Source organism: Halyomorpha halys, unplaced genomic scaffold (genome assembly GCF_000696795.3).
Source record: "Halyomorpha halys isolate HHAL.00 unplaced genomic scaffold, Hhal_1.1 Scaffold170.1, whole genome shotgun sequence".
Lineage (NCBI taxonomy): Eukaryota > Metazoa > Arthropoda > Insecta > Hemiptera > Pentatomidae > Halyomorpha > Halyomorpha halys.
The window spans coordinates 1,612,991-1,622,747 of record NW_027107231.1 but is presented as its reverse complement, the minus strand read 5'-3'; the positions used below and the strand labels follow the sequence as shown (position 1 = coordinate 1,622,747).

The following is a 9,757-nucleotide window of genomic DNA, read 5'->3' as shown; positions in this document are numbered from 1 at the left end:
CACTAGAACAATATAAGTAGGACTGCACACCTTTGAAGTCTCTATACTGGTTGCTTCTTCAGGCGGTCAGTAATGCTCTGTAAGTTGAATGCATTGTAGTACTGTTATATTTCCTTAATATTTTGTCTTTGAACTACTTAATACAAACCCGCAGATATATCAACAATTATATAAAGTCTATTTCAGAGCTATAAAGATAAGATGATTCAAAATGTCAGAATACAAAATCCGTCTTAATTTATTTTAAAATATTAAAAGGTCTGGTTTTATCACATTAATAAACGGTTTAATTAAGTGTGCTGTTGCATTTACTTAGACATTCTTCCATTATCTAATTTAAGATCAGTTTGCAAATTATCATTTTGTAGTGGGAATACAATAGAAATAACTGTACCAGATTGAACATGGCACTAAAAGAAAAGAAAGGCTGGACAATAGTGTATTCATCTTGATCATTATTTCCCAAGATATGTATTGTTATTGTTTAATGGCACTAGCGTTGTGCTCGGATTTTCATAAGCAAATGAATAATCTAAAGATCACAGTCACAATGTAAAAAATTTGCTGATATTCTGCCTTTGTCAAATACATTTTAGTTTATCAACCTATTTTTTAGTTTATCTGACCAATTTACTTTTTCTAATATTATTTAATTTATTCTATTATTGATATTAATTATTTTAGGATTCTAAATACTTACTGACAAATTTTTAATTTATTCTTGAGTGATACTTTTGACATATTTCAATCAATATTGTTCATTTCTGTTATAATTTTCTTTTCAAGATAGCAGTTCTTATATTATGATTGATTTGAAGCCATGAAAAGAGAAGTGTTGCTTGCGGTGCTTTGCTGCTGCTTCTATGTCATAACTTGTTCCAATATTATAGCTTCTAATGAACCAAAATATTACGAACCCAAGTGGTCCAGTCTGGAAACAAGACCTCTTCCTGATTGGTTTGACAAAGCAAAGATAGGAGTCTTCATACACTGGGGTGTATATTCTGTTCCCAGCTTCGGTTCAGAGTGGTTCTGGATGCATTGGAAAGGTAAGCTTTTATAGTCAGTATATTTTAAGAGATAATATTAAGTAATGATTCTCAATATTGGAAATTTAGATTTAGAAAGTTGCTGGGCATATTCAGTTAAGTACATATTGTAAATTGTATAAATTTCAATTCACAAAAATTTAAAGAGATCAATTTTCTAAGGGAAACCATCACCGAACCCAAAAGCACAAGGAAGAATATCAAATTATATGACTGCTAATTACAAACCAGGTTTTAGTTACGAAGACTTTGCAACTCATTTTACTATAGAATTATTTGATCCAGCAGAATGGGCATCTCTTATAGAAGCATCTGGTGCAAAGTGAGTTTTGAGCAATATGTTTATTTTATAATTGGTCAGCTTCTTTTTTTATATTTATTATTTACTTTTAGATATGTTGTATTTACTAGTAAGCATCATGATGGCTATGCAATGTGGCCTTCAAACTATTCTTATAGTTGGAATTCAGTTGCTGTAGGTCCACATAAAGATATTAATGGTGAGGAATTTTCTTTATTTGGAAATATAGTCTAAAATGCCTCTTGTCAATTTGAACTGAGGGTAAATTTTGTGTCTTATTTGAAAAAAAAACTTTAAGTTCTTAATATAATTTTACATAGGGACATTTAAAAATGGTGCCCATTAATATGAAGATGATTCACTTTAAGTACTCATGAATCTGTACATCTAGATACTAGAAAACTTTAGTCTGCCGAAATTAGAAGGGACAATTGTACCAGCTAATAAAATTCAAAATCCACTCTTTTTCTTGCAACTGAGCACTATTCACATATGATTTATTTCATGTATACATGGAACTACAATCCCTTCTTTCTATCCTTCAATCTCTAACAACTTTGCTGAAATTAGGAGAGAGCATCCCATTGGTAGACAAAATTCAAAACCTACACTTTCTTTTTTTTCTGGTAGGAGAGCACTTTTTGAATATGATCTGCTTTAAGAACACTAGATACATACACCTTCCATGTTCAAGACAAATTTGTCTGCTAAAGTTTTATGTGTTGTTTTCAGTGTGCTTAGAACAAATCATCTACGAAAAGTGCACTGTTAAGTGAAAAAAATGTGGACTTTGAATTTTATTTGCTGGTGCAATTTTTTTTTTTTTTTATAATTTCAGCTAAGTTTTTTTTAGATATGTAGGAGGTGTACAGTTGTATCTGTACTTGAAACATATAATTTTCAAATAATATGATTATTACATATTTATTACCATTTTTCCAAGAGTGCCATTTGAAAACACCTTTACTTTGAGTTGGCAGACAAGTGGAAATTGAAAGAAAAAGGAGGTATTTTGTGGATGTAGGACTAAATATCTTCAAATAAGTCACCAAATTTCATCTTGGCTCTTGGACAATGCAGTTTGATAACACTATCTTATAGATTTCTAAAACTCTTACCTTCCATTCATATACAAAGGCTTTATAGTGTATGAATTCCTATCTTTGATGAGGATAAGCCGAGTTACTCTCAGCGAAGAGATAGATTCTTATATTCTTTTGGGATTTACTCCTCAGCATTTCAGCTGACATTTAGGCCTTCAGGACATAGTTGGTTGTGTGCTTGGTTCATAAAGGGGGCCAGACCTCTCTTTTAAAATGCTTCAGATTCTGGCCTCACATTTTGATGGTGGAAATAAATTGTGGTATGAAAAGTACACTCTTTTTCTTTTTTTAATAACTAAAGGAAGCCTTAAGAAAAAGAGCCATGACCCAAAAATTACTTCATAGTACATCATAAATACATCAAGATGAATTATTTAAAATAAATTAAGCAATGTTTTTTTTTAAATATCAAGCTTTATCCAAAAGGTGTGGAAATTTTGCTACAATAATTACTATTAACTTGTTTAGAATGATGAAGGAAAATTTATGAGCCTGAAATGTTAAAACCCTGTTAAAATTATTTAGAACTATGAGGTAATTAGTTTTCCTCTCCTCTAGTTTAATGACATGGAAAAATAAGATAAGTAACCTGAGATATCTTAATTTAACTGATTAAAGGTTCTTCTACCATTTTTCTAAAAATATCTATATTGTATTACTAAAATTTTCAGAATGAATGTGTTATTATCATTATGTTTTTAGCTGAGCTCGCCAAAACTATACGTGAAAAAACAAAACTGAAATTTGGTTTCTATTATTCACTATATGAATGGTTCCATCCACTTTACCTGGCTGATAAGACTAATAATTTTACTACACAAACCTTTGTGGACTATAAAATTTTACCTGAAATGAGGGAGCTAGTAAGTATTTTGATTTATAAAATAAGATACTAACATTTTTTAATAAATAATTTATGACGACTTTGATGTACATCATCTAATTAATACAATATTAGATTCTAATTAGAGTTAAAAATACTATAATGCATATGATAATGTTTTTTTCTTCATTATCTATTCATGATTTGTAGAAAATAAAATAAATTTTTTGCTCAGCCCTAACCAGAAATTAGGATCTAGGAATTCCGAGTCTTATTGTGAGCTATCTCACTTTTTCATGGTGATATAACAAATAGATATTAAATTGTTTTATAGCAAATCTAAACATTGATTTTATCACTTTAAGAATGCATTAATGTATTTATGTATTTATTAACAGAAGTGACTGATGTTCTAAAACATTAAATAAATAGAATACTAATAGAATAATACTTTAATCCTTGATTAAATAGTTATATCTGTGAAATTACAATTTTTGTTTTTCAAAGATCTGAACACGGTGATGTCTTTTATCAGTTGTTCTAACTTAAAATAACCTATTGGCTCCATACCGAGCTTACTTATATTTGAAATTTAAGTCAAAATAAGAAAGCTCTGCAGCACCCAAAAAAAAAGATATAAAACTTGGCTATTCTAAAAATCATCAAAATTCAGTTAGGAACAATTAACTAACGAGGGCAGATTAATTAGATCTGATACAGGATACTAGATATTTAAATTTAAGATCATATCACAATAATTCAAACTTTAGATGTTTTATTATTGAATAGTATAATATATAGCAAATTTTCACCATATACTTAGAATCATATTAACATTCAAAGTATAATTTGTTCTTGATTATTAAAATAAACACTAGTGGGTTACAATTAGATAACCTATTACTATTTTATACAATACATAGGTCGATAGATACAAACCTGAAGTAATCTGGTCTGATGGAGAATGGGAAGCACCTAGTAAATATTGGAAAGCAGAAGAATTCTTGGCTTGGTTGTACAATGAAAGCCCAGTGAGAAGAACTGTGGTAGTCAATGATCGTTGGGGTAAAGAAACATTGTGTAAACATGGAGGATACTTTACTTGTGCAGATCGTTTTGCTCCAGGTACCAGAATTATTAAGGTTTAATTTTTTTTTAAAGTTTTTTTTTTTTTTTTATCTAATTGAAAGTACTTTTATGGAAAATATTGATCAACTATTTCTTGTTCTGATTTTCTGAAAAAAAAAAAAAGAAAAAAAAAGAAAAGACATTTGATCCATTAAGATTGTTATTTGCTTTAGCACTTATGTATTCGCATCACTTAAAAAAGTGCTATTGCAGGTTACCATGTGATTTTCTTTATTAATCTAGAAGATGGTTTCATAAAATGGAAAATATGTTCAAGGAATTAGTTGAAAAAGAGCCTATCTTAAGGAAGAGCAATAAGAAACAAAAATATGAGAATATTTATTTATGAAACTTTAAAAACAATTTTTATTTACTCTGAAAGTATCAAATTTTAAATAAGATCATGTCTCTTTTAGGAAAACTATTGGAACGAAAATGGGAGAATGCTTTATCAATTGATAAAGGAAGTTGGGGCTACAGCAGATTAAGTAATTTAAATGATTATCTGACAACACAGCAGCTGATTGACACACTGGTTCAAACAGTCGCATTTGGTGGTATGTGGTAGTAGTTGTACTCCACTATATTAGTATTTGGTGAGGGGAACTAGTTCGGCAAGTGGGCCTCCAGGTCCTTTTTACCAACTCCTGATGGCTACCAGAGTTGTCACTGTGTACTAACCAACGTGGGAGTGTCAAGATTAATTTTTCAGGACTGCTGAAATACAATTATTAACTACCCCAGGTGGGAATGGAACCCACAAAATTCTGGAATGAGTGCCCTGGGACCTATGCCCTAACCCACATGGCTGTCACATCCATTACTCCTTAGTGTAAACCTGAAAAAAAAAATGTTTTTAGTAATTTATAAAGCAATTAGTTTAACATAAAAGAATCAGTAATTAGTAAGAAATTATTTACAAAATTCCATTTAATTTATTCTTATTTAGGATTTTTTTACTCTTCAAAAGTTGTTCATAAAAATTATTTTAAAACTTTAAATCTAACTATTAGCCCATTTTCAGGGAATAACTTACACATGCTATGCTTTGATATTGTTCAATTGAGTTTTAGTTTGCTCTCAGCGGAACCTGCCCGCAAGGGAGCGTGTCCCTCTGGATTGCGGATTGAGGGATCCCTCCTAGGAGGGGTGGTCTGAATATAAGGAATAAGGACCCGTGGACAAACAGGTACCCAATTCTGGGGGATATAGCCTAGCTACTTTTCCTCTGAGGGGATATAAATATAATCAGAAGGCCAGTTGTTCCGAGGTAATGGCGCTAATCACCTGAAAAATATTTCTAATGATTCAGAGTTTGTTAAGTGGCCTCGGACAGGATGGAAACCATCATGGCACTCAAAAGGAAATACAACTGGCTACATGGGACATAAAGACACAGGAAAGGAGGAAGAGATATCTACAGAGATGATGGCGTACCACGTGGACATCCTAGGCATTAGTGAAGTGAAGAAAAAAGGTGATAGAGAGCTAAGGCTGCCCAGGGACCATACCTAGATGTATTCAGGAGTCCTGAAGGATACCAGAGCAAAGAAAGGAGTAGATATTAAAATGAAAGATAACATCTTTGCTTAGGTTGAAGAATGGAACCGGTATCTTCTAGGATAATAACTATGCATACCGAAATATCATCAAAGCATTTAGTTTTTATTCAGATATACACCCCTACAGAGGGTGCAGACATTCTCGATAAAGAACAATTTAAGCTGAATTAGAAACAGAAGTTTTTGAGGCACAAAATAAGCATAGAGAGATTATTATGGGTGATTATTATGCAAGGACAGGAAATGATTTCCACCGATCTAATGGAGTGATGTATAAACATCGAGTCGAGGAAGCCAAAAATACCAATGGTCAGAGGCTGATAGATTTTTGTGTTGACCTACTGATTGGGAACTCTCTATTTCTCCAGAAGAAAGTCCATAAGATTATTTTTAGTGCCTAAAAATTGAATGCTAACAGCATTCCTCTATAGCAGAAACATCGGAAGACTCTTCTTGGATGTAAAAGTCATCAGAGGAGAGGAAATCGGCTCAGACAATATGATGCTCATCGAGGATACACAAATTTTGAAGCCTCAGAAAATACTAATAAGGCAATTTAAAAGAATGGATATTTTACAGTTCCAGAATCCACAATTTCAAGAAATGCATGCAGACTGCGGGAAATTAACCTTGATGCACCAATAGATGAGATGTGGAAAAAAATCAAAGATAGAATCCTGAAAGTCGGGACATTGGTATGTGGCATAAAGAAATATTCCTCCAAGGTGAAAAGATCAGAATGGTGGAGTGAAAGGGTGAAGGCAGCTGTACAGAGGAAGAAAATTGCGTGGTAGGGATATTTAATCAGCAAAACGATCAAACTTGGGAACTATACATCTGATGGAGGAGGGAAGCAAAAATAGTTGTAAGAGAGACTAAAAGGAAGTGCCCTACAAAGTGACTATATCAAAATCTTCGGAAAAAAGATAAAAACCCTGAAATGCAAGTGGTCCATAAGTTATATACATTAGTCCTCAAGAAGAGACTCAGAGAAGTAGTAGAAAAGGATCTTGAAGAAGAGCAAGTCGCATTCAGGTCTTTTAGACAGACCCAGGACCAAATATTTTCACTGAGGACCATCATGGAAAAGGCTTAGGATAGGAATAAAAATGTATATTTACCTTTTTTAAATCTATAAGCCGCTTTTGATTTAATCCCAAGAATCGAAACTTTAGAACTTATAGAAGCTATAAAATCTTTGTATGAGAGCTCAAAGGGTAAAGTCAGGATAAATGGAAAGGAGTCTGGGAGCTTTGATATGAAGAGAGGTGTCAAACAGAGAGATAGTCTCAGCCCTCTTCTCTTTATTGTTCTGATGGACGAGGTATTGAAAATATGTAAAAGAAGGACAGAAGTAGGGAAATGGAACTTGAGAACAGTACTTCCACAGACACTTCTCTTTACCGATGATATTGTGCTCATAGTGGACTCTGTCTAGAATCTTCAGCAAGCTGTAGTGGAAAGGGAAGCGGAGCTGGAGAGAAAAGGCATGATGATAAATACAAGTAAGTGCAAAGTCATTCAGTCAGGACAAGGGCCGGGAGATGTGCAGATTACTTACAGAGGACTAATCATAGAGGCAGCAGAAGATTCCACGTATCTAGGTACAGTTATTAGCAGAGATGGTAAAATTCAACAAGAAATATCTAATAGGATTAAAAAAGTAAATATCATTTATTACCAGATCTGCAATACAGTTGTTGGGAAGTGTGAAGTAGAGAGAAAAGCAAAACTTCATTTTTTTAATGCAATTTACCATCCCACCCTACTATGCGAAAGTGAGAGCTGGGTCTTTCTTGATAGATTGAGGAACTGAATCACCGCCTCAGAAATGAAATATCTCAGAAAAGTAGCCAACCGAATACAAAGGGAACACTTCAAGAATGCAAGAATAAGAGAGGAGCTAGGGGTGAAACCACTAACTGAAATTCTAGGAAAGAGGGAGTTGAAGTGGTTTGGACATATATGGTGAATGGATGAAGACCGTGGACCATGGAAATTCTTTGAAACTAAACCAACTGGCAAAAGACCAAGAGGTAAGCCAAGGATATTGTGCCAGGAAAATGTGGCTAGACTGGGAGAGAAGAGAGGACAACATCTTTCCATGAGGGCATTGGCAAGGGACAGGGACAGATGGAACGCTTGAATCAAGGCACCTCCACGCTGAGAGGCACTGAGGAGGAAGAAAAAGAAGAATAATAATTTTAATTTGAACTTGAGTTCAGAGAGGAAGATGAGCTGATAACCCTCATAATGTTATAGCTATTCTGCACCACACCTCCTCTTCTCAATTGTTAGTATATTATTAGCACAAGATATCATGTGCCTAATTTTCACTATCAGACTTGGTTTAGGTTAATGATTTAATCAGGCTCGATTTTCATTAGTGTGATTCATTTTTAAATTGTTAACTATCAATCAGAATGATTGGAGAAAAATATTATATGTAAAAAATAGATTGTTACAAATAAAATAAAAAGTTTTTATTTATTAAAGTAAACTTTATATTTTAAATTTTTAGAAATAATTATTTCAATTTTTTTTTTTTTTTTATCATAAATGATAATAGTACATGTGTACAAAAAATCATTCATTGACTTTCTGAAAGTTCCTGACCATTGGTTAATTTGAAATGGAATAATTCAAGCTTACTATTAATAAATTAATCTCTTGTTCTTTTTTGAAAATAATTATTTAATTTTTAGGTAATAACAAATATTTAGGTTTTTTGTATTATGAGGTCCTTGGAACTCTGGTTTGGAAATGCTCATTTAAATAGTTTATTGAAACATATCATGAAGTTACAGTTCAGGTGATTTATTAATCAAATGTCATCTCACTAACATAGGTAATGTGTTAATGAATATCGGCCCAACAAAATATGGTAAAATCAGTCAAATATATCAAGAACGATTAATAGATGTAGGGAAATGGTTGAAAGTCAATGGTGACGCAATATATGAATCATCTGCTTGGAATGTCTGTCAAAATGATACTAACCATCCATCTGTTTGGTAAGTTTTAAAAATGATAAAAGAAACACATAATTTTTATCACATAAGAGCCCTAGCTTATGTTTCATTATTAAAAAATAATATGGAATGAAGTTTTAAATGTGAAGAACCTAACTAACATGAATACCATGTACATTACAAGTGTTAATTTTATTTTGTCAACCTTGCTCTGTAGTCAAGCCCCTAACAGATCTTTAACTTGTATAGTCTAGACCTTAATAACAAGAGACTATTACAGATGAGAAGTGTAACTGGTTTAATTCTTTCAACCAGATTTTCTCTATCCAGTACAGATCAGAGCTATGTTTTATAAGGCCTATCTCACTAAGAGTACCCCAAGGTTCAGTACTTACTTTACTACTGTACAAAACATATACTATAATATACCTACCAATTCTGTCATTTTGAAAGTTACTTATGCCAAAGACAAAGCAATTCTTACAGACTTTGTTCATAAAATTATCATATAATATTTTTAAATGAAACTACTTATTATTTTATCATTATTATTATCTTATTAATACCATTTTATCTCTTTAATATTTTTTGGAATACACAGGTATACAACTAAAAATGATGGAAAGGAATTATACATAATAATCCTAAGGTGGCCCAAAACAGGGTTCTTGTATTTATCTTGTCTTAAAAAAACAGAAGATTCTGAAATCTCTATGCTGGGACTACCTGACGTTAAAATAAAGGTGAAATAAATACTAGTTCTTAATTGTAATATATTATCTGGTTTATATTATTTAACACAATTTAAGGAAATTATAT

The 9,757-nt window shown here is 32.1% G+C and overlaps 1 protein-coding gene across 1 annotated transcript; it reads left to right on the top strand.

The window, feature by feature from the left end:
* LOC106678953 (alpha-L-fucosidase) lies at positions 1-9,681 on the top strand (the record flags this gene model as incomplete). The annotated part of the gene is given in 9 exon segments (XM_067045536.1): positions 1-79; positions 787-1,049; positions 1,212-1,371; positions 1,443-1,549; positions 3,156-3,316; positions 4,200-4,401; positions 4,821-4,961; positions 8,815-8,980; positions 9,540-9,681. Coding segments are annotated over 8 exon segments (1,308 nt in total), but the record flags the coding sequence as incomplete, so codon positions are not given.
* Positions 9,682-9,757: the final 76 nt, after the last annotated feature.